The following is a 26,877-nucleotide window of genomic DNA, read 5'->3' as shown; positions in this document are numbered from 1 at the left end:
GAGAGTTGAAAAATGTGCAATACCCTCGACAGGAGTCGAAAGTGCTATACTATGAAGGTATGCGGAAAGAAGGGAGAAAATGTCTTATATACTTCTTTTTTATATAAAGGACTAATGGGTATGGGGTCTCAATAGCCAAATCCTGGTGGAGACGCATTATCATCTACCACCTTTTACTTCGGGCGCCACTGTAGAGTCATTAGGCTATTTGTTAAGCTAGAGAAGTAAAAAATGTGCTATACCCTCGCCGTTACTCGAACCCTGGACCTCACGAATACGCGCCGAGCATGCTACCGTTACATCACGAAGTCATGCTAGAAGGAAGGGAGAAACACCTTATAACAAATAGAAGAAAGATTCGAAGATTCCAGAGAAACGGGAATCGTTTAGAATTCGCGAAAACTGAGGAATTATTAGCTTACTAATTATTTTCTTACTTTGATATATAAAATGTTTGGACCATTTCTGTAAAAACAATAATTAGTAAAATTATATTAAAATTTCTCTAAATTTTAAGAATGTTTTAATTATATTATTTTTATTGGTATTTCAAAATCTCAAAATTATTAAGAGTTTCCTTGAAAAGATAGAGTAATTTTCACACACATTTAAGATTTATCCAGAAAAGAAGCATAATCAAGCGTCAAGGTCAGTATCGACTATTATTTATAGTTCGGGTTATTTTATATTATAAAAATTCAGAAAATTACATGTGTTTGAAATTCAGGATATTAGCGACACGATAAAAAGTACTAAGCTCTTGAAGTTTCCTTGTCTCGTAAAACTTCAACAATTTATTCATTACGATAAGAGATCTTTGTTTAGAACGAACTAATTTCTTTTTCTTAATCTGTTTTTTATTCCTTTTTTGAAATAAATGACGTACTGTAACCGCAAAAAATTTTGGGGATTGTACTTTAGTGGAAATATCTATTTTGACAGGTTTCCAAACCCATTTGGACAATTGTTTTGCCTGTACAAACAGTATAAAAAATAAGTAAAGGCAGAATAAAGGTTTCGTTTTTCGAAAACGGATTGCGAAATGCATTTAGAGTAGATTCAAATTAGATTCGTAATCTGTGTACGTACTTTTACGTCTCTCGTACGTACATTTATGTACGTATCTCGTATAACTAAAAACGATTAGCCGTAGAACGTTAAAATTTTGTATATGGGAGTTCTATGATATCTAGTTGGGCAACTCCTTTTTAATTGTAATGGATAGTGACAAGTTATATATATATACAGGGTGCCCGCTAAAGTCCGGTACCACCCGTTTAACTGCCGAACGGCTGCAGCTATATTCATAAAAGTGGTGTAGTAAAGTGACTATGCGCTGCTACTAAATGAGATAGCTTTCAGCACCACCTGATGGGAAACAGCGGAGTTAGTATCGCTATCTCGAAAACGATAAGAGACAGGAATAAAAAGCCAATTACAAAGTTGTAGAGCATCGTCGATTTAGTACGAATAGGCTTGTGAATATGAATGATAAAAATAGAACGCTGAAAACGCACATTTGCTTCTTCGCATTTACGAAATTGTGACGTCACGAAACTTGAAAGAAAGGAAGAAATATTATCTTTCGGATGAAAAACATGCCCCTATCGCGGCATAGTGATGTCGCTTGTAAATCACATACTAGAGGATTGTGGTTCAAACTCCGCGGGTGCATTCTTGTACTGATAAAGAGAGTAGATAACATATAGATCGCGAACAAACGTATCAATTTAACGCAACTTGAGCTTGGTGTGCGAATTTGTGCATTATGCAAATAGTGGATGAAACATCACACATGTTCTCCTGAGACAGCTATAAAATGGATGTCTCCTCGTGGTTGTATGTTAAATCTCATGGTCATGGAGCGATGACACAAAATGAATATTGTGGGATGGTTCTACTTACGGTGAATGTGAGCGCAAGGAATGATCAGCAGAGCGGTTGCAGATCCTACAAGTAGTGAATAGAGACAGGCTGCTTGACTAGCAGACTTCCATCCGGCAGACCAGCTAAAGAAAGTGCAACCGGAACATACCTTATCATACGGCCTGACATATTCAAACAGCAGCACCAGAGAGACAAGTGTAAAGTGTGGCCTCTTAAAACGTTACTTTTGGAAATCCTAAATGAATTAAGTGCTATCCATATCAACCAACACCTAACCAGGAATTATTGGACGGTGATGCCAAGAGACGTTTCGCATGGTACAACTTCGTCATGAATCAGATAGAGGTCCAGCCAACATTCTTGGTAGGTATAATGTGGACGGATGAGGCATGATTTTCTCGGAATGAAATGCACAATAGGCAGAACACCCATTACTGGGCATTGGAAAATCCTCATTGTCTACCGAAGTTTGACTTCATATACGCTTTTCGATTATGTATGGCGTGGAATTTATAATAACAGGCTAAGCGCCTCAATATTTTATCAAGGTGCATTAACGGCCGTACAATATTTAGAATTTCTGCAAGACATAATACCGGATTTTTTCAAGAACTTGCTTTTGCTTTAACTCCCGAATGGATGGTTCCAACATGACGTCTCAAGTGAAGCAGTACCTGATGGAGCAAATCAGAGAACGAATAATCGGGTACGGTGGTTTCGAAGAGTGGCCTCAACATTCACCTGACTCCTGCGGACTTTTACTGTGCGGATACGTTAAGCATCAGATGTATGCGACCCCTCTACGTCCTTCAAACATTGCAGGACCTTCAACGACGTATTACAGATGCTTGTGCAAACTTGTCACCCGCTATGCTACAATGTGCAACATGAAGTTCTAACAAGGGTCTAGATGTGCATTTTAGCTGATGGAGAGAAATTTAAAACATTGAAAGTAAAGGTAGCTTGTGATAACTAGTTGTTTTTTTTTTCTTTCTAAGATTGTTTCGTGACGTCACAGTTTCGGAAATCGCGAACAAACAGATGCGCGTTTAAAACGATCTGTTCTTAATATTCATGTCCTCGAGGTATCTTTTCTTACGAAATCGACGATGCTCTACAACTTCGCAGTTCACTTTTTCTTCCTATCTCTTATCGTTTTCGAGATAGAAACTCTAACTCCGCCGTTGTCTACCAGGTGATGCTGAAAAATTTTTTATCTAGTAACGCATAGCCTAAAGTGACCACACGTCTCAACTTTTTCGGGACAGTCCCGCTTTTTGAAAGAAGCGGCTGAACCTCGCAAAAAGATGTGTGAAGTTTATGGTGATAATTGCTTAACAAAATGTATGTGTCAGGTTTGGGTTAAAAGATTTCTTTCTGAAGAATTTCCCTTGAAATTGACTAAAGTTGAAGCTTATTTTTTAAAGGTGATGATAACAAAATTAAAGCCATAATTGAATAGAAACGTAAGCCGTAAATGAATCGTCATATAACTGAGCTAGAGACTGCAAAATGTTTAATTGTATCACATACAACAATTGAAAATCACTTAAGATATCTTGTCCTCATTAAGAAGCTCATTCAACATTTGGGTTCCACTTGAATTTTACTTGAAATTTACTTAATCAATATTTGTGATGCGCATTTCAAACTGTTATGTATTAATCGTTATATATTTTTTTTTAAGCTTAAGTTGTTTTCCTTATTTCAGTTTTGATTTGTAATTGAAGTTCTAATTTTTTTTGTTGTTTAAGGTTGGTTGTAAGTTTAAATTGTAACTTTTGTAAACTTTGTAAAGTTTTTGGTTAGGTTGCTTTTAAAAGTTCTGAGTTGAAGTTGTTTAATTTTAATTTGAGTTTAGGGACTTAGATTTTTGTTTTTGTTCTAGTTGTTTTGACCCTTAAGGTTGTTTAACTTTTAACTTTATTTTTTATTTTAAAACTTTGCTGTTGCACCTTTGTGTGTTAATTTTTTTTCTTAACTTTGAGTAATTTAATTGGTATCCCTCTTTCTTTTAACGTTAAACGAATACATACTTTCTGACTGGCGGTAGAAGAAAAATAATTTCATTCTATTTGTATTTCTTTTGGATAAATTGTGTTTAGTCTAAATTGGTGGCTGAGGAAACAATTATTTCAGTGCTGACATTTTTATTATGTATTATAATGGTGTGTAATTAGTAGCTTCATTTTTTTAATTTACCAAAGTCTTTTTGTATTAACTTAGTTCAGAGATTTTCACCCCTTGCCCTCTTTCCTTCAGCGGAAATTCTTATCAGCAATTGTACTGCACCCCAAAATTCCTTTCGGCTAAGCGTTCCACCATGTGTGGGGGGCGAAAGTGTTTGATAGTTTTACCATGTGGTTGTCACGAAAAGGGGACCCTGTTTTGCTGGACCAGGCTAGCAGGGTGATGTTCTACAGCATACTTATGGTGGGGGGAAATATACGTTGAGACAGAAGACCTGCATTATCGACTGGGGCCCTGGAGCGAGGCTAGTTTCTTCCCCCTTGTTTCCGCCTGCATTTGTGATGACACATTGGCGTGGCCTTGGAAGTTAAACGATGGAATGGATGGAATGGCGAGAAACGGCTCCTTTTGGTAGTCGGGAAACCCTTTTCCGTGAAGATCTAGAGTGTGGGTTGCTTTTTTTTTTGGCTTCCTGCTAGTCACCATCTACGCCAAGTTTTCAAAAAACGCGCCAGCTACTAAAACGGCTGCGCAGTGTTTTTCGGGAGGCTTGAGGAGACAGGGAGTGACGGAGACGACAGAAGAGAGACGGAAAAAGGAAATTTCACGAGAACTTATAAGATGACAACTTGGACGAGCAGCTCGGAGGTGAGCCTCATCTTAGACGTAGCAACGTAAATTAACCAACACCGAAGAGAGGCTGCAACACCTATATTTCTAAAATCCTAAAATTTACGCTGTCATGATGGCCTGTGGACCGAAGACCTGTGTCCTGCTGGTTGGAAGCAGTAATAGGAGGGAAGCCTGGCCTCCGAACCAATAGCTTGGTGGAGTCTCGTCAATTTAACTCTTTTTGTTTTCTAATTTCAGATACTATCCCAAGTTTTTCTCCGAGAAATAAGTTTCGCTAATAAAACTCAAATATATGAAGGATCCCTAATATGTTAAAGAAGGGTATGACATCCTTTTCTGTTGTTTTCACATTAGTTCTTTAATTGATCGAGCCAACACGTTTAATTGTAATGTTTAGTGAGGTCATGACTCTCTTTTTATGTTTTGTAATCATAATATTTTTCTACCTTAAATAAACGTAAGTTGATTTTATTCTCCTGTCTGTATTTATTGTAATTATCTTTTACACTGGACCTTAAACATAGAATGGGTTTTGTTTAACACAACGCAACTTCCTGGAAATTATTGATTTGTTTACATATTTTGTTTTTATGTTTCACTATGACTGCCCACAATACTTAGTATGTTATTGTCAAAATATTGATTGATATGTTCAGTTAAGTGACTTATACACACAGTTATCTACCGCATAACACAGAATGAACTTTTTCTCTAGTTGTTTCACAAATATGATGTTCATTTGTAATTATTAAGTATGAATTTATGTTGTTTATATAACAAAACATAATGTTCTGTTTTAAATCGAATTATCACTGGTGATGAAAAATGGACGTCGACGATAACAGTGATTGAAACAAATCATGGCCCAAGCGTGCCGAATCAGCACAAATCATATCGAAAGCTAAATTACAATAGAAAAAACCATACAGTCAATTGTGTGGGATTAAAAAAAGTGCTCTGTATTTTGAGCTGCTTTCAAGCAACCAAACGATCAGCTCAGATCGTTTGGTTTTTTTGTTTACTGGTAACGATTTATGAAACTGAAGGAAGCAATCAAACGGAAAAAGCCAGAATTGGCAAGTAGCAAAGGAATCATGTTCCACGACAATGCGAGACCTTACACATCTTTGGACATACGCACGGAATTATTCGAGCTTTGGTGGGAAAAATTATGTCGCATCCCTTATATAGCCCCATCCATGTACCATCGGATTATCATTTATTTCAAAGTTTACAAAACTTCTTAAATGATAAAAAATTTAGGGACTTTAAATTGCATTCTGTTGTGCTATTTGCTGATTTTTGCTGACTCAAAAAACGTTTTTGAGTTTTTACAACTGACGATGATGGTTCGTTAAAACCATAGAAACTAGTCCTGTGAAAATTTGAAAATATAACGCTGATTTTTGTTGTTTGACTTCTGAATTAATATTTGTTTCGGCGTGTTATTGTGTCTTAATTAAACAATAAGATGTTTACCATGTTTTAAAGAATAACTTTTTCTTTCCTAGACTCAGGTCAAGAAAATATTCCCAAATGTTTTGTTTTGCAAAACATTTTAAAATTTGGTATATACATTTAAAATAATTTACTAATTATAATATTAGATTTTGATGACAAAATTATGTTTTCGTTGTTATTGATTCACAAAAGTGTGTCTTTAATTCACATACCAGTGACGATCAACTGGAATTAAAAAATTGCTTTACATTAAATACCAGAATCTTGTTAAAGAAAAATGTATGCTGTTAAAGACGATGTATAAAGCTGTCATTAAATGTTATCAGTTTCTTTGGCCTTCTACAATGAACACTTTTGCTCAAGTAATAATTACAAAACGGAATAACAAGCCATTTATAGAAATTTAAAGTTCCAGAAAGTTCAATCCTAAAACAAATTAAACACAGGAATATATTTTACAAAGAAACAGTAAAGCAAAGTAATACATTCGTACAACATAAAAGTAGAAAAACAAATCTGAAAAATCCATCTCTTTCAGTGCTTTTGCTTCTCTGCTTGAATTCCCATTCTCTCACTTATTTGTATTTAAAAGAAACTCTTTGGACAGATCTTAAAAAATATTGTTCCATAATTTAATCTTATCTATTAAAATACTACATGTATTAAGATATCTTTAAGTACTTTCGCATTCCATTCAAACTTTAACAGATAGTGCGGTATTTTCTATATCAAGGGTACCATTCTTAGCTTGATCTGGAACTTTCATTTCATGCTCATTGTCTTTACAGTTGCCATTTGCTGTCGCAGAATTCTGAATATTTTTTCTTACTTTAGAGAAGACCAGTTTTTGCAGATTCAGAAATGGCACCTCAACAAGCATGGTCACAATAAATGCCATGACGGCAGATGCGAAAAGATCACCTATGAAACGCCATACCTGTAAAGTTAAAAGAATGTTATTTTTTAGTGCATCAGTAAACCATTTTGAACTAAATAAATGCACATTTAGTTAATCATTTTGAAAATGTTTTAAGGGAAGTTGGAACCCCCAAATCTTCAAAAAAATTGTGATTTCGGATTTTTACATTTCAAATTCTCTACACTTTTATCTTTCTAAAAATACCATTCTTTAATCTCTATGAAAATTAGAACTGTAAAAAAATCTAGTTTTAATTTGTCATCTACTGCTTTGATCAATGAGGATTTTTACATAAAAACGCGTTTTCTCCAAACGTGATTTTTTTATACTCGATGTACCTTTTCTCAGGAACTACTGCTCACAGGTATCTAAACTTTTTATGGCTTATTTATTACGTTTCCTAATATTTACTGAAATGAGCGTTTTGTAATAAACTTAGAAAAAAACATTTTTAAAATTTTTTTGTGTGAGAAAAGTGCTAAAATTTACTATGCCTAACAAAATATCCTGTAATTTACTCTAAAATTCAAAATGTTTCAAAAGCTCATTTCAGTATAATCAGATAGGCATACTTTAATTACAGAAAAAATTTCAAGCTTGTATCTACAGCAGATTTTAAGAAAAGCTACATCGAAAATAGCTAGTTTAACATTGTCAGTATAGGGGTTAATGATACCCCTTAAACTAAAGCTAGTTTTCCATAAACAGTTGAGTTTAGACGTGAGAAATTATCAATCAGTTGATAATCCAATTCTATTAATAAAGTTATATAAGTTTTACAAGACATATGTTATTTACATATATATTTAGACATATGTTAGAAAAATCTATACGTAATATAAATATTTATAACAGAATATTATGCATAGAAAATGGATAAATTAAAAATTCTTAAGTATCCCGGTAAAATATTACAATGTTTCAGCTATAGGTTGGTTTCCAAATCGCTTTTATTTATGTATATCATTGAATGAAATGTAGTCTCTCCCAAAGGGCAAATGAAACAAGCAAAGCTGCTGCCCAAAAAATTCTATATAACAATATGTAAATGATTAAAAACTGAAATGTTTTAAACAACAAAGACAAACAACACAGAAGCTAAACTGAGAACAGTTGTTGTGAAAAATACTACATGCCTTTATTGTTTGATATATTCTATGACAGGGTTTTTAGGATATTTGTTGCAAATTCCTGTATCTTGATCATTTCTCTGAGACACTTCGATGCCACCGTAGCGACAGCACAGAGGATTTCATCAAGTGACATTATATGAAATATGATTCAATAATGGGCTTTCCAGGGCTCGTTATTTCTATCATCGTATAGCCACTGAAGTGAAACTTCATATAGCAGAAGTTCACACTGTGCGAATCGGTAGCTCACAAAACCTAAGTCCAGGTTGTGCGACCCGTAACCATGTGTACAGAAAATACATCATGATAATATTTAAATTTAACAAAGGGAAACGGGATAAAACTCTACAGATTTTCTTGACTCAAATGAAATCAATCACTGGACTCCTTCAAAATAACAAATTTTAAAATATGATTTATAAATAACAATACTTTTTTAACTTACGTTTAATGTTTTTTTTTTCTTTTAATGAAACAAAATAGGAATAATAACTTTTTAAATCTGCTTAATAAAATTAATTGTTCTCGATAAGCAAAATATATGTGTAAACGCAGTCATATTGATCAAAACTCACAATAACGAAACAAATATGTACATGTAAATCACATACATATATATATATTTAATTCTGTTTATATATACAAATCATTTCAATAACACACTGTTCAAAATAATTTTCTTAATTCTAGGATTATGTGATTCCCATTTCAGATAGATTCCCCATATTAAAATGATCTTTGGGTATGTGATCCCTTGCGACTAGCTACGCAAGCTAATCGTTCTGAAAAATGGAAAACCCTGTGTTTGACTTCCGTGCGAGAAAAATTTGCTGAGATATATACAGTTTTAGCTTTCTACAGATTACACAGTAGCAGTAAATGAAACTTATCGCCCACTTTCAGAAAAAAGTTAAAAGATTTATGACAATAAAAGCGTAATCTAATAGTCACAAAAAGGATCAGTTGGCATAACAAGATTTTTCACTTTTATTTTATGCAAAGAATCTTACGAGTTAGCTATGCTCAAATACTGAAATCTGTCATTAATTTTTAGAACCCGAGTTCTAAAAATTGTGATAAGAGAATTAGACCTCCTTTTTGAAGAAATTAGTTTTGATAAAAACGTTTCATGACGATCTGCATGGCAGTACTCGTTATTTAATCTTATAATCAAACAGACATTTCATTTCAATCGTATAAAAATTTATTTGTTTGTCTCTTCTCCGTGTATACGGCCTTAAATTTTCAGAAAGGAACAACTCTTGAACTTAAAAATTTTATATATACAATTTTAAAGTTCAAGAGTATATCTTGTATATATCCTGGTAAATTTCTGCCATTCGTACTCGAAAATTGACAGCTCGAAACTAACTCGGAAATTCACAATTTATAAAAACGAAGCAATTCTAAATATAAAATATGTTCTGAAAAGGTAAAATACTGTTATACAGCTTTAAACGAATTATAAAATCGTGTATTAAAATCTAAGAAATGCAAGACAAAAAAGGGATACACCAATACACCAATATTTTATGTCTTTTGTACGAAAATTTCGTTTGTAAATAAATTTCTATCTAAATGCAAATTAATAAATATTGATAACCATATTAATAACTAATATTACATAGCGTAGGGAAAAAGGGATACAGCAAAAATATAGAATCTGATTGTATGAAAATTTCACTAGTAAATAAATTTCAATCTAAATGAAAATTATTAATTCTTGACAATCATATGAATAACTAATGTTACACAGCATAGCAACTGAGAACACAGATAGTGTATATAGGAGAAAAACATCCAAATTTAGGGCATAACTTCCATTCGAAATTCCTTTAGTCTACCGACTTTGACTATACCGAAGCTTTGCAAACAGATTCGAGCATAGTATGAGCATATGTCCCTAGCTGAAAAAGGACGTGCAATAGGCGAGATCAAACAGAAGTATTTCCAGACATTTGGGTCGGTGTGATATCGCCATTTGATGATGTTCTGATAAATGGTTGAAACATTACAGAACATAGTGTCGAGAAGGCTGCGTTCTATCTAGAAAGATGGCAGAATATGAGGATAGGGCGATCGTCAAAGTAGATTTTATAGTGCCTGATTAGTCATTTTCAATGATTCAACCTGTAACCGGGATATCAATGCCTCCAAGCAATGTTCAAAAGAGGCTTAGATAACTACTGTCGTGAAGTGTGCCAACTAACCATCTCCTGCCAACTGCATTTTCTGGGATACCGGATCGCTCGATCTGGAATCTCATTGATTATGGTAGAATTATGTTCAGCGATGAATCCTGATTGGATATGAGCCAGATGGCCTGCGAAAACGTGTTCGGAGACGTTCAGGATAGCGGTAGGCTGCTTTCTGACTGTAGTCCGTCACACAGTGAGAGAAGAAAAGTTATGGTTCGGTTTGTCACTTCATTTTATAGTCAAATCCCTTGATTGTTTTAAATGACACTTATACAGCACAACGTTACGGCAAGGATATTCTGCGGCCCATTGTGTTGCCCTTCCTTTCATAGTACTCCAGACAGCATTATCCGGCCGAACAAAGCAATCATTTTTGTTGATTGCTTTCATGCTTGTCAAACATCTCCCTGAGTTGCTAAGTTGCCAGATCACTTGTGAACGGCACATTTGTGTCCAGTGATGTATCCGGTGCTTTTAGGATGTTTATCTAACTACACAATTACAGCGAATTTCTCAAGAAAATTCACATTAGATCAACCACCAACTCCATAAGTCAATGTAAAGCCGGTTAACAGTTGGCATAATTCCGTTCGAATCATTCTTTCTTGGTTCGCTTTCTATTTTCCCTTCTTCTTTATACTAGAGCGTAGTTAGAGAACAGTGCACTTATTGCGAACATATATTTTAGAAAATTAAAGACGAATTAAATACACAGGTCCTGATAAAAAAATGAGACAGCTAACCATGATATAGCTGACAATTTAAATCAAAATTATCGAAGAGAAATCTAATTTTAATGTAATCACTCTATATTTATATTTTCTAAATTAATATTTCTGTAGTTCCTTCTTTATCCACTTAGCATCTCAATATATATATCAGAGGACGCCTAGAGGTTTCAGGTTTAGTCACATGACTTAAGATCACAAGCCTTTCTATTTCTTCTTTCTAGTATGAGGTGACGAGACATAAAATGAAGTACTGCCAGCTGAAATTCTTGCACAGAAGTTGCATAATGTATAAGGAAAGCAAGTATGACAATCGGCTGAATAACACTTTATATATCCTTCTTGCTCTAAACTGTGTAAAGAATCGATATAAATTTAAATATACCGTGTCCGACAAAATATAAATGTTCTTTAGAAAACACAATTTTTGATGTAAAATTTGAAAATAGCATATGTGCAATGGTTGAAAAATTGATAGAATTATAAAACAATCATCAAAAATCAGTAAATCACTTTATATATTCGGAATAAACGCCATTTAAAAGATTGAATTTCCTGTCCTATCGGTCAAATGGCAAACTTGTGAAATTATTAATTTGTTCGTCGAGCGGAGATATGTAAATTCACAAAATTCGATTACCATTAAATTTAAACAAACCGAAGTTTAATTTAGAATCAACCACTTCGAGCTGTACATCTTCATTGTTCGAGTAACATGAAACGTCAGAGGCCTCTTTCATCTGCGCTATCAGATGCCTCATTCCTCTGCGCTATACGATACACAAACAGGCAAAATCTTTTATTTTTAATTGTACATCTATTTCATTGAATCGCTTGTGAACAAGGCTTGCAGCAAATATTTCTCTGAAGTGTCAATAACTTTTATAAGTGTAAATCCATAAGAGGGAACAATAAATACTTTATAGAAATTTGTTTGGAGTTTTGTATTAAATTACAGTGCGTTAAATGTTATATATAAGTCAAATTTCATTCCACAATGAGAAAATAAACAAGCAAAAGCGAAAGTAAAAAAAAAAATTCCGTTATCTTATTTTCTGTATTTTGAAATGCTGACATTACTTACTATGATTATGTTAGAAATATCCGATACATTTCTAAAAGACCCTAAGAACATAAACTGTATAATAAGAGAAGTGAGATAAATGAGAAATGACAGCCGAGCTAGAGGTATCCATATAGGCCATGACAGGATATAATTCACAACACCTAAAGGAAAAAAAAGAAGAAAAAAATTATTTTACAGAATTATTATTCACTCAGTATAGTCTTCCAAATTTATCACAACCTGAGATGGACAAATAAACTTTAAAATTAGCTTATAGAGTTTTACGTATACATATACTATATTGTGGAGTTATTAGGTTATTTCGAAACAGGAGACATGAAAAGTGAGCATTGCCTTTGCTGGGACTCGAACTTCAGACCTCTCGAATACTCGCCGTTTATGCTGATCATTACACCACGAAGGCATGCTAAGAGGGCGGGATAAATACTTTATATCCTCCCCCTTTTAAAGGGCGATTGTAGGTTACGGGATTCAATCGCCATAAACCTGGTGGAATCGCCAAATCCTGGTTCAATCATCCACCACCTTTTTTAGTTAGGATGCCAGTGTAGATTCATTAGGTTATTTCAAAGCAGGAGACATGAAAAATGAGCAGTGCCCTCGCCGGGACTCGAACCTTGGACCTCTCGAATACGCGCCGAGTGTGCTTGCCATTATACTACGAAGGGATGCTAAGAAGGCGGGAGAAATACCTTAAAAATATTATATAAGATATTTTTCCAATATATTTACTGATTATAACAATATATTTACTGATTGAACAAAATTAATACACTCACGTTTGTGAAAATTGCAACACCATGAAGGACTTACGCGAGTGAGCTGAAATTTTCAGGAAATGCAAAGTAGCGCATGATATGCAAATGATTAGAATTGCAAATCCGTAGCGCATGCGTATGCTGAGCAGCGCCCTCTGAACGGCGGATGGATCCGAATAAATAGACGGCTGTAGCGAGGCGTGTATGGTTATCGGTGGTTATCTGCTAGTGGTAAACGTTAACTCAATCTGTACTTATGCCTTGTCGACGAAAGAGAGCGAGATTTGAACAACTTACAGAGTTTGAACGAGGGAGAATCATCGGCCTTCGTGAAGCTGGATTGTCGTATCGTGCAGTAGCCTCTCGTGTGCAGCGTAACAGCAGCACAGTGATGCGCGTTTGGAAGCAGTGGACGGACGAGTGTCGGACAACTCGGAAATCCGGGAGTGGACCCCGAAATGTGACGTCAGCTCGCGATGATAGACACTTGGTCCGCATGGCGCGGACGGACCGTACAGCTTCCTCTAGACAATTGGCAGCACTGTGGTCAATAGCTACAGGTGTTTCATTATGTGCTTCATCAATTCGTAGACGTCTGCTGCAGTGTGGACTGCGCGCACGGACTCCTTTATACAGGATCCCCCTAACGCACGACCATCGCCGCCTGCGGCTACAATGGGCCAATCAGCATAGAGACTGGCGTGCTGATTGGCAGCATGTCGTGTTTTCTGACGAATCCCGCTTTAATTTGTGGTACCATGATGGCCGCATTCGTGTCAGACGCTATGCCGGTGAACGCCACCTTCCGGAGTGCATTATCGAACGCCACAGTGGACGAACACCCGGAGTTATGGTCTGGGGCGCCATAGCATATCATAGACGATCTCAATTGCTACGAATTGTGGGCAATCTGAACAGCAACCGGTATATCCGTGAAGTTCTACAGCCCGAAGCTGTTCCCTTCCTTCAAAGCTTGCCAGGCGCTGTATTTCAACAGGACAATGCCCGCCCTCATACTGCTCGGATTGTTAAATCCTTCTTTGCAGCGCAGCAGGTACAGCTTCTTCCTTGGCCTGCGTGTTCCCCGGATATGTCGCCAATTGAACATGTGTGGGATGTCATTGGTCGGCGTCTTGCTCGTGATCCTCGTCCTGTTGCGTCTGCAGACGAACTTTGGGTACGCGTACAAACGATATGGAATGCTCTTCCTCAGTCAGACATTCAAACTTTGTTTGACTCCATGCCACGTCGTGTAGCAGCACTTATTGCGGCGCGTGGTGGCCACACAAAATACTGATTCTGATCTCTTGTTATTGTTTGTTTGCTTTGAACATTTAATCATTTATTTGTACCACTACCACTCAACTGTGTATTAAATTGCATTCAATTATGACGATTCCTTCTTGGTGTTGCAATTTTCACAAACATGAGTGTATTTGCTTAATCAGTAAATATATCGTTAGACATTTATTTTGAATAGTAATGACTATTTTAGATCATTACATTCGAGGAGTAAAATGATTGCCAACCCCTTCTCTTTAGCATATAGCAGCTAGGCTGTATTATTAGGAATTGACAGTTTGACAGGTTGTTGAAGATATCCAAGCTTATTTCCATGTTCTTTATTAGCCTCTTCAGTGGCTGAGCGACTAAGACCACTGAATAATTGCAGTTCGATCCGGTTTCAAAGTCAGAAGAACTCGCTCGCTGCATGGTAGAAGAGGAGCCGGAGTCCCGCAGTTACTCCTCTATTAAGGAAAACACTTTCCTTAGGCAAACAGCGTCGTGTGTTTAGTCATATTCAAATATTCTGACCTAACCATGTTCTTTGCTCCACTAAATCGAAAATTTTCCCGAAATCTTTACTGCTATGTGTTTGCACATATAGAAAGGAGAATGGAAACCATGTACAAGTAAACTAGTCTGTTAGGTTAATTTGAATACAGCGGAAAACATAAGGAAATGGCATGTATGGAAAGAGACACCTTCAGAAAGTTTTTTTAAGGTAACCTGAATTTCATTCCCGTTGTACATGGGAAAAATCACAGAAACTCCCATATTACATGGGTCAGAGTCTATGCGTCAGAGTTTGAACATAAGTCGAATTTCCAGTGTTTGCCCCTCCTTACCGCTAAGTCACAAGTGAGTTCGAGCTGTTCAGATTTGGTTACAAATTCGAAAAGTAAAATTTCTGTGTACATAAATTTTCTAAAGAATCTTTGGGACTATAACACGTTTACACACGTAATTATTTTATATAGCCAGAGGATAATTTTAGTCAGGTATGATAAGGTTTATGTGAGAAGTTTGAATTTTCAAATTTTAAAAACAATAGTAGACCAGAGCGAGGAGGCGGAACTAGTCCAGCTCATGAAAAAAAAAAAATAAATAAATAAATAAATAAATAAATAAATAAACGCCCGGATGAATTTCTGTTGAGTTTCTTTTTGATTAACCAAAAACATGAGCAAACAAGGGCCATTTGCTCAAAAAGAAAATAATTTAATCAAACTAATTGAGAAAGTATTGCAGCCATTTTTCGTTAATTTTTTTTTAATTTTCATTTTCAGAATATTTTTTCTTAGAATATATGAAGACTGATTGATGTTTTATAATGCATAAAGAGCCTTCCTAGATGTCTCCTAAAACTTAGTGCTTGAATTTTTTTCAAGATTTTGGAAGCTGCTATTCCTCACTCTTCCAAAAGCAAAGTTCTTAATAAAAACTATTAATAGATGGAATAAATTTATTTTAATTTGCTAGTTGATGCTATATTTTGGAGACGGTTGTTTGTTGATCTGATGCCTTTCTGTCAGATAACATAATAGAACGTGGGGCAAAGTTAATTTAACTCTTATTGACACATATGATTTTCAAGAGCCGTGCAAATAAAATACTCGATTTCGTTATATTGCAGAACTTCAGTAACTTTTATGTTAAAAAAATACTTTCCAAGTTTCCAAGCATTAGAAGACAGGGTCTAGATCTCCCCGTTCCCCAAATATGCAAATGTTAGCAGAAGAAATATTTCTACTGAAGAAATATGAGGGCTCCACTGTAGAGTCCGGGAATCGAACTACGGACCTCTGGAATACCGGCCCAGCGTGCAGAACCACTATGAAGGCACGCTAGAAAGATGGGAGACATACCTTATAAGGTAACCGTTTTACTTAACCTCTTCGTTATACCGGGATTTAAGGCCCATTCGGAATCTTGCATAGGACGTAAAGCTGTAGCTATTCCATTTGCTTAGAGATTCAGATTTGAGGTGTGAAATCTAAGAGAATTTCTGATCAGCTGTAATTTTAAGATATTTGATTATTTTAACATTTTTAATTTTACGGTTGTCAATTTTCAGTTATATTTTTTACAATTTTTTACATCATTTAAAAAGGATTAGTGCTTGAAATTTCAGGGGTAAAAATTTTAGCTTCTTTGGTTGACACTGGGTTTTGATGATATTAAGCTTTTGATTAATATTGTTCTTTAGAGCTTATCGAAAAATCTACATCATCTACATAACTAAAATGTTTGAAACGAGGAGGCCATAGGAAATTGATGATTCTGTTCAATGTAATTTTCTACAGATCTGTACTCAGGCTGGATCCCCGTGGACAACCTCTGGACATGTTCATCTTTATTATTCAGAACGATATTCCTACGGTTGTAGAGTAATTCTTTCGTAAGCACAAAGATGCTTTTAGGGCAGTTGATGTCTCTGAGTGGCTGGAATATTCACGGCCAAAGAAGTTGACGAGGTGTAGGAGCATGAGTATTAAATGTAGTTGATTCGTTTTATTACTGTTTGCCTGTTTAAATAGTGAATCGACGGCATTAACTGGGAAGCGTTGACTGAGTAATCCGTATTGATGAGGGCGCATATAATTGGTCTTGGAGAAGTGAAATCAATACTTTTCTTGCATTGTAAGATTTTAAAATTTTTTACTATAAAAATATGTTAAATGTTGTGAACCTTAATGTCTTGTACAGGCCAAATATATTTGGTGAAGTCGCTGCAGTCAGCGGAATATATAAGCTAAACATAGTATTTATTGATTCATTTGTTTAATCTTAGAAAAGAGGTCCAGCACACCAAAACAGCAGATCTGTTCGTAAGGCCTAAATTTAGCATATCATTATTTCGAATCCAAATATACTTATGTCCAGTTGACGCCTCTGAGAATAACGTAGCCTTGGAATCCACTAAAAATTAGCGTCTCAAATGGCTGCTTATGTTACCTGTGCGTATAGAAAGCCTGGAATTAATTACCCACAGTTTATAGAAAGATCTTTAGAAAGAAAACTTTTATATTTGGAGGCAGAAGGAAACTCACGTTCTGCCAAAATATGAGACTTATTTAAAGTGTTCTTCCTATTACTTATTTTCAAAATTTAGAACAACACATTTACTAGAATGGCTCACTAACAATTTCTTTATAAACGTAGTTTTAATTGAACGCATTTCTTTTGGTAATTGATGAATACTACTTATGCATGTCATAACTTTTTTGATATATAATAAAAATTGGCATATCTTTATTTAATTTAAAGAGCTTTTTAATCTTCAGTAACGTTGACTAAAAATATCCGAACAAAGAAAAATTTGTTCAGTGATTTATCAGATTCTGATAATAAAACAGTTCGGTAGATTTAAAATAAATTAAGAGTTAAAAAATTAAACATTTAATTAATATAAATGTAATAAACTAATTTGTTGGGATGTTTTTAAAATGTGTAAGAATATATGTAGAATTTTGTATTGGCCAATTTGTAATTTTCCTTTCTTACCAATCTGTGCAGAAAAAAGATTCTGTTATTAACATAAACTTGTGTTATGAGTCATTACTGATACAAAATTAAATGTATTTGAAAATATATATATTTTGTTTCATTTTATATTTATAAAATGAAACAAAATGCCGTTTCTGATAAAATCATGTAATAATAAAAAAGAGATTAAGACAATTATTTTTACTTAAAAAGTAGGATGATTAATCTGTTCATGATATTATCAGCTATATTATACATAGTATATCACACCTAGGAATTTGCGCTAAGACATGCAAACGCTTGAACAGTACTCCTTGAAAACTTAAAAAAAAGGGTGTGGAATACATATGCAGTAATACGTGTTCCTCTTAATGACGGTTGGTTATCACATATTTATGCATAATTAAAAATGAAAGTCTGTAATCCTGAATATTGTGCCTGTCATAGGAACATGTATAAAACAGGTCATACATAAGTTTGCTCCTTCAATTATGTTAAATTGAAAATAGTATTCAAACGAAATAATGTGCCTTATATGCAGTGGTGTGTTGTGTCTTCTAACAATATCGTAGCAATATCTAACAATATTCCACACAAATACTATAGTTCATAGAAATGCATAAAAATAAAATTAAAGTCGTCCTATGTAATGCAATGAGGTATCAATGAAGCTTTAAAATATTAGGTTATCAAAGTTTAGAGCTATACAAAATATAGTTATCGAAAAGATGGAGCTTATTTTAAACAGTGTTAACAGAAAATGTATTTAAGGTAGCTTTACAGTTTTATTGAAAACTCCATATGAAAGTTGAGTTTGGTTGAAAAGTTCAATCTATCAACACATTTGCACGAGCTCCATTGGTTACCTTGCAGATATTAAAGTGGTGCTCTGCTTCCAACCACCTGCCCTGGATCATATAAGCTGCGATTCTCGGAAAGACAAAAAGTGTCAATTTTGCTTAAAAGATTGCTAAAAATTATACTGCAGTTATAGCAGATTAAAACAATGTTTACAGTGCGCTTTTTTATGAGCAATCGCGATCTTTCCATGGATAAATATTACTGAAAGCGGTTTCATCAGTAGTATTCAACAAATTCATGTCATGATTATCCACCCATACTTACAGTAAAAGCTTGGACATTCTTTCTATTATTTTGAAATAAAAAATAAGATAATTGGTTTATCTTAAAGCACAACACAGTTATTCATTTATTCTTTGTTCACTTTTTTCTAATGCCTTCTATTGTATAATATAGATAATAATATTACCTCCATGTCCTGTCGCGCAGCAGAGAACTATCCAAGCTATACCAACAGTGAATGTTGTCTTTGCTAAAGAGGGGAACATAATTCTTTCGAATTCAGTAGGTTCTAGGCCAGCATTCCATTTCTTAGTTCCGAAAACAGCACAGGAACATAACACAGTAGACAGAGACCAGCCAACGCATTGCCAAATCTGCAAATTAAATAAAGATTCCGTTCCGAGCACAAATTTATAAAATTTCAAATTGTTTTGATATATGTTATTAGACATTATCAACTAAAGCCTGTTCGCATACCATAACTGCAATACAGTATAATAAAAATAACGCATAATTGAAGTGTACACTGCTCAAAAAAAAAAAAAAAAAAAAAAAAAAGGGACAGTGCTATGTCTCCCGTTCTACTGGGCCGATTGACAAAATTCAAACTGCGTTTTTCATGTCTCGAAAGCGCGACTTAGGATATATATTAGATTTATATATAGCACTATTCTAACATAGGTATTTTGAAACAAAATCGGACTTTTTCTGAAATAACATACCAATTTTTTTCCATATTTCGATTCTACGACTCAAATTATGCCAGAATACCAAGTTTTGTAAAAATCCTACGACTAGTTTTTAAAATATTAGCTATCAAAATTTTAGCTCCTCAATGTTAATTGAATTTGGCAAATATTTATTAATATCTCTTTTTTTATTAAACTTTTTTGATCTTTTATCTCACATTTCGAAATTTAGGTTCATTCCAAATAAAATTTACCCATTGTTTGTATTTTATTTTTTAAATTTCTATTTTTAAATAATTTTTATAAATTTTTCGAAAAAAAATTTGAATTATAACCTATAAAATTTTTACCATCATCATAAAGTAGGTGTATTTTTAAGCATATCTGCAAAGAATTAGACTTTTTTATTCAAAATTTTCTAAGATATACACGAATTTACATATTTTCGCGTTTTGAAATTTAGCATCTTTTTTTTTGAGCGATAATAACGCCAAATGTGGTCTATGGATTTTTGTTAGACTGAATTGCCACAGCTATTTTTAACCTTAAATTTCAAGTAAAATTTTACGAAGAATTATTTTCCCTCAATAAGGCGTAATAAATATTTATTAATACTATATGAAAAGCTATTTTTTTAATTTATAGATGATGTTATTCAAATTTTAACAATGTTTTTTAATTTCTCTCTTTCTTCCTTTTTTTAAAAAAATAAGAGTACATCTTTCTAAGAGTAAATTTTTACCTTCGGCGTTTTATCGTCTGCTACTTTACTTCGTTTAAATCGAATTGTCTAAAACTGAGAATTTTCGTTTAATGTTTATTTGAATTTTATGAAAATATTTTATGACATTAACTGCATAATTTATTTCTGAACAAACTGTTGGTTTTGAAGTGGCTGAAAGAGCGGCAGATACGATCATCCATATTTTTAAAGCACAGTATATTTTTATAGAAACCAGAGTCGTAGCTAGGGTTTTCAGCGCCCAGGAACAACTGAAGATTTCGCGCCCCCTACTGCTTGCCAAGGATAGAAAACATTTAATTCTAAAATGTCATAACATCAGTTTGGCGCCCCTTAGATTCTGCGCCCGGGGACAGATGTCCACCCTTGCCCCCTCTCGCTACGCCCCTGATAGAAGCATAAGATTTAGAATAATCATTTATATAAGTCAAATTATGATATAAACATACAACCCTCTAGAGACTGAATTAGTGGAAGTTCAATTGTTATGTAGAAATTATCTGCAGCTACTTAATGGCTGGATAAGTCAGCAGCTTCTGTGGACAAGTAAGAATAATTATATAAACGACACACAACATTCTGGATTCAATTAACAACGAGGATACGATGTTTATTAAATGAATTTAAGAAGTTTTACTCATTTTTTAAGTTCAACTCATTTTTTATCCTAAAATGTATTTTTGTGCGTAGCGTATTTTCATTATATCCTTAAAATTCTAATTTAGAATGTAATTGTCAAGAACTAAATCCTAATTATCAGTAATATAATAAGTAATTATGTATTACGGTTATTAATAAATCCTTCTTATAAAGTAATTGTAAATATTTCAAAAAACTTTCTGTCTGAATGCAAATATTTTTCTATGCAAAATTTTTAATTTTTTATTAATCAAGATTGCACACGATATTATTTATTTGCACTTCAATTTTTACCGTCAGCTCTAGTAGAAGTTACAAATGAATTATATTTAATTAAGGATTTGATTAGATTATTTAATTATGGCAAAGCACACGAGGGCTATCTGTCTAAAGGGAGGGATGCCTTCATGGAGGACTTTCTAAGGTAAACTGGCTCGCATACACGATACACATGGGGAAAACCACGAAAAGGCCCATGCAGCCAGCCCGTTCGCGGGATTCGAACCTCAGACCGTACTACCAGTGCTCAGCGTCTTTACCGCTCGGCCGTTTGTGGGCCTTTATGAAATGGAAGGCGATAACTTTATTTAAAATGATTGTCAGAAATATCAAGATATTTCGAAAATTTGTATGTTTTTTAATATACTTGCGGAATGCCTTAAGAAAAAGAGCAAGAATTAAGTAGAATGCCTGAAGAAAAAGATAAGAAAAAATAAATTTTACTGTAAAATTTAGTATTTGTATTTTTTTTTTTTTTTTTTAATTTAAAACTTTTTAATCTTATGATATTTGATTCTTACGAATTCAAAAATAAAATATTTGACTAAAATATGAATAACATTTAAGAAGCCAAATGTAGGATAAAATTGTGTAAAGCAATGGGCACAATGATAAAACTGTTTAAAGCAGTGTATGCAAGTCATCCTAAGTTAAAATGTCGCAATCCTAAGTTAAATGTCTCTCTTATTTATATATATCTTTTCTGAACGGAACATTGAAAGGCGTGTTAACTGTGCTTTACTGTATTTTTTCTTTTAATATATGCAGTTTTCAAACGCATCGTAGTCTGGGTTACAAAGTATTCCTCCTAAAGAAACTCAATTCAAATAAATAAAATCAAATTCTGGAAAATTTATATTAATAACTAAATATATTTAAAATTCTCAATTCTAAGGAATAAATAGAAAATTTTAAAACAATTATCTGAAGAGACAATGCAACACAAACAATTAAAATAAAAGTTAAGTATTTAAAAATTACCTAAAATAATAAGTATGACAAAATATATATATAAAGAAAACTATTTGAAAAAAAATAAACGCTGCACCTTTATTTACGCAGTTCGAATAGGTAAGTATAAATTTTTAAAACAGTTATTCGAAAAAAACCATGCAACTTAAACAATTAAAATTAAATTCGAAAAAGAAAAAATTGCTTAAAATAATAAGTTATAATTAAAAATATAATATAAAGAATATTATTTGGAAAAAAGGAATGACCTTTTTTTCCTCTCACGGGAAAGGAAACTAGGTTGCCATATATTAAGAAGTTCGCCAAGTGAACTATTCTTGGCGCAAACTGACAAAAAAGTGCCAACATAAATTTGTGAATTTCTCCGTAAATTTCGCTCCAAATTTTACAAAATTTCATATTTAGGCGTAATTTGAGTCGTAGAATCGAAATATGTAAAAAAATTCGTATGTTGTTTCAGAAAAAGTCCGATTTTGTGTCAAAATACCTATGTTAGAATAGTGCTATATATAAATCTAATATATATCCTAAGTCGCGCTTTCGAGACAGGAAGAACGCAATTTGAATTTTGTCAATCGGCCCAGTAGATCTGGAGATATAGGACTGTCCCATTTTTTTTTTTTTTTTTTTTTGAGCAGTGTACATCACGAAACTTGTCTTTGTTCATCAGCGGTATACATCATGTGGCAATGAGCGTTGGATTGGATTCGGTTGAGGTCCAATTAAAGTGATCAAAGATTTTATTACTTATTGTGAGTTTTAATAAAATGTGTTCACCTAAGTTTTATAATTTCACTAAAGTTTAAAATTCTTGGTTTATATGATGTATGTTTAAAGGTAAAATTTTGATTTACTTTTTTCACTGAAGAATTTAAATTTTTCACTTTCGGTTTCAGTTCTTTAAACAAAATATAATTCTCTTTATTTAAGGTACAAGATTCTAATCAGAATTTTTCTCCTTGCTTTGGGAAAGGATCAGAATTTTCGGGTGAACTATTATAATTGAAATGGTTCGAAATCTTTTAAAAGTATGTTCAACTATTGGGCCATAGTCATACAAGTTCTTTTCGTTTGTTATACAAGTTTTTATAAAACGCATAGTGAGTGATTAACTGAATTATGTAAAACTGCACTAAGTTCATGATAAACTATGAAGTTTCTTAGTCACAGTGAGGGAGGGGAATCAATAACAGTTAGAGAAATTTTATCCTGCATATGTTGCATTAGCTCAGTTAAATCGACGAGTAAATGATTTGGATCATATTAAGTTTTTTTAACTTTCATACAAGTTTCCGTTGCTCTTTCATGAATATAATTCTCATAAACGCTTGTTTGCAATGTTTCTATGAAGACAATGATATGTTAAATATCCGTAGGATCTATTAATCGGGATAGTTTTGAGGATCTACATAATAAGACGCAACATAAACTTGATTAGGTTTCATCATATATGAAAATATTTTCCCCCTGTCTTGAGCATTAGGTCATCTTTAATTGGACGCTAATTTGCAGTAGTTGAAACACTGCAGATTGGATTACTGTCTTTCACTTTAAACCTGCATTAAGTTGTTTAGATTTCACAAAATATTGTAATTACTTACAAAATTTGAGATAGAAGGAGAAAAGTCTCATTTTAGTTTTACTCAATTAATGTTTTGTTGTAACTAGCGAAACATAATACACAAACTGTATTGCAAATTTGCAACTGATTGAGGTACAATTCTTTACTGAAAAGTCCCAGTTTTGTTGTTAAAACATTTTTATTTAAATTTGTGTTGTATATTTCCAAGCCTTGAGCATCGAGTAGTTAAATTAGTATTAAATATTTAATATTCAGATAGACACTATCAAAGGCGATATACATAGCCTCTGTTAATAATCTATAGATTAATACAGCAAAGTTATATGGCAGTAATATGGCAGTTAATCAATTCTAGTTTGTGAGATATATAATACAGGCTTCATATATGTACAAAGACTTAAAGATCTTCTAATTTGAAAAATTACATATTCCAAAATATTAACTTTTAGATAATAATACCTCCGTTTTTTCGTATTGCATCAAAACTTTGCTCGGTTAAAGTTAAGATAGTTATATATCAAAAGATCTACAGATTATCAAATTCTGTTTAAGCGGGAATGCATACAGAAAACAAGTAAAAGGAGATATGCAATCTTACAGTAAATGCTAAAATTCTAAACATATACAAATACCTTTGGAATTTTAATTGCCTTTTTCGTAGCTAAAAAATATCCTCCTAGAACACCAAGAAAATATGGTGAAGCATTTATCACTGGATGAGCGTGCACCCTCCAGAATTCTTGAAACTCCCTGAAAGAAGAATATCCTTATAAGAACGCATTTATATTTTCATACAATCAACTAAAAACATTGCCTAACTTTTGCAAATACAGCGACGAATGGCACATTCACAGTAACAGTTTCTTTACCTTGATCGTAATTCGTAAGAAAAGTAATAAAAGATGTAAAACATTTTTAATTACACTATTTTAATTAAAATGGCATAAATATTTAAATAAATACTTTTTGCTATAATGCTATTCTTGGTCATATATTGATAAAAACTCAAAACATAGGGCGGATGGCAAACTCAAACAATGGCGGATTTTAATAATGTTAAAGTAAAATTTAATGAGTTGAATCATTTTTATATATATCATTTCTAAATATCATAATTATTTCTATAACTTCAAATTATCTTATTGCAATAATAATATCCCTGTATAGACAAAGACCACATTCACTGTTGGTATTTAGTTTTAAGGGAATGTGATTAAGGATATGATCAGCCTCCTAAACAGTATAATGTTAGGGAAGACTACTGCGGTTTCCAAGGGTCCAAGCTCGAATCCCGGAGAAGGCATGGATGTTTGCAAACGTATAGTGTCTTTGCGGCTGAGAACAATCTAAATATATGGCTATCCGAAGGACCTTTTGAGAGGTTAGTGGTAGGGAAACGGGGATTGGCGACAGTAGGATCTGTCATCCTAGGGTGTTCTCCAACAAAATTGGGAGCAGAACTGAGCGAAATCATATTGCAATCTGTATGGTGCTCAAGGCTCTTGCTAATGGCAAGGGCAGTCATACTCTCCCTGATACGATTAATTTCGTGGGCTTATTCAGATGGTACTGTCAAACAAGTGAGATAAGTTACAACAACAAGGATATAATGATAGCTGAACATTTGGTTTCCTGATGAGTTGGCTTGAAAGGGTTTAAATGAAAAACTTTCTGATGTGACTGTCTGAACTGTTTGTGTTTTCAGTCTGGAGATAAAGCAATAAAGAACTAAATTACTTATCTTATTGTACAAGTAATTTTATTATTTTAATTTCTGACTGATTTAGAACATTTTTCTCGCCATGACTTAAAAGCGAATGCTAACAACGTAGGAATTTGAGTATTAAATTCATTATATAGAAATATGAGATAAAAAATCTCATGTGCACACCACATGATTTCCTTGTATGAAGTATTAAATTATATACATACGTACTGCACACTGATATTCGAGATTACTATGTTTTCCACTTTTATCAAGAAATGAAACATGGAATCTTACATTGATTATAATAAGTAAGTCAGAAATGCTAATAGTAAACAAAAATATATTATGATCACTGTTTTGTCCGCATGCAGTTGTTACGCCTTGCTGCTGATTAGCACACCAACAAGAAAGGCCAATGCGCTTAATCTTACTCATTAATAGCTGCAGATAAGTCTTAAAACTTGCCTTTTGTTGCAGGTAAGCTTACTGCAGTACGTACAGCAGGAAAGGGCCGAACAAGTATAGTTAAAGTTATTTAGATACAATTTATTTTTTTATTTGTTAGTATTCCTTTAACAGTCATTTATGCTATACGTAGCCTATACGTGTTTGGTGGATAACAGTTCGAAAGAGTTTGTACGAAAAATTTGATCATTTGTCTGTAAAATAAATATAGGTTGCTTATAAAATAACCTTCCCTATTTGAAGGCATCTGCAGCTGAAATCAATGAACGGAATGACACCAAATTGCATATGCAGACTTTGCAAAGCATGGGAAGTTGAAGTCCGCGAAAAATAAAAATTTAATACCAAATGTCATCGAGTGGAGAGATTTTGGCGCTGTCAAAACCGAAAACGGGTTAATAATGCTGCGTTCTAATAGTGATAACGACAATCAGTTCAAGACAAGTAATAATAGCATTAAACAGATATAAAACTCAGCTTCTGAAAAGCTGAGCGAACTGGATTCCTCAGAAGGAGACATTAACTCGTCTAGAGTGTCTATTGACTAAATTATCTTAATGGATACGCTGAATAAGAAAAACGACCTAATTATTTCGAATGCACATTTTAAGTCTGTTAAGAAAAGGCAGTTGATATAAATACTTACTCTCTGCTTATATGAGTTACAACAAAAGAGGGTGTAAGGTTCCAGTACCATGTATAAACACCTGTGAACACCACAGACATCAACACAACCAGCAAGTTCAGTAGTACTCCATACTTAGGCCGCCTGTAAATTCAAACGCAGTTCAGTTAATATTACGTTTAAGCAAGAACCTTATCATATATTAAAGCTTCAGCACAGCAGCGCAAAGAGTGTGCCTTAATGCTGTTAAAATATATATTTCGGAAGAAATAGATGTTCAGGACTCGCACTAGATTTCATGAAGAAGAGGAAAAAAATTAAATTACAAA

General features: G+C 33.5%; 1 protein-coding gene across 2 annotated transcripts in view; it reads right to left on the bottom strand.

The window, feature by feature from the left end:
* Window positions 1–6,550: 6,550 nt before the first annotated feature.
* The window catches only part of LOC118201132 (nose resistant to fluoxetine protein 6-like), a 105,546-nt gene continuing 85,219 nt past the window's right edge, over window positions 6,551–26,877 (bottom strand). For both annotated transcript variants that reach the window (XM_035373168.2, XM_085824129.1), the window contains 5 exons: window positions 26,570–26,692; window positions 24,383–24,500; window positions 19,035–19,221; window positions 12,234–12,376; window positions 6,551–7,108 (listed from right to left, as the gene is read on the bottom strand). In XM_035373168.2, the coding sequence (XP_035229059.2) occupies window positions 6,866–7,108; window positions 12,234–12,376; window positions 19,035–19,221; window positions 24,383–24,500; window positions 26,570–26,692 (814 nt within the window). In that variant the 3' untranslated portion in view covers window positions 6,551–6,865. The remainder of the gene's footprint in view (window positions 7,109–12,233; window positions 12,377–19,034; window positions 19,222–24,382; window positions 24,501–26,569; window positions 26,693–26,877) is intronic.

The sequence above is a fragment of the Stegodyphus dumicola genome, chromosome 9 (assembly GCF_044657685.1).
Source record: "Stegodyphus dumicola isolate Sdum_Otavi_A_Nest chromosome 9, ASM4465768v1".
Taxonomy (NCBI): domain Eukaryota; kingdom Metazoa; phylum Arthropoda; class Arachnida; order Araneae; family Eresidae; genus Stegodyphus; species Stegodyphus dumicola.
This window is presented reverse-complemented; position numbering and strand designations above follow the sequence as displayed.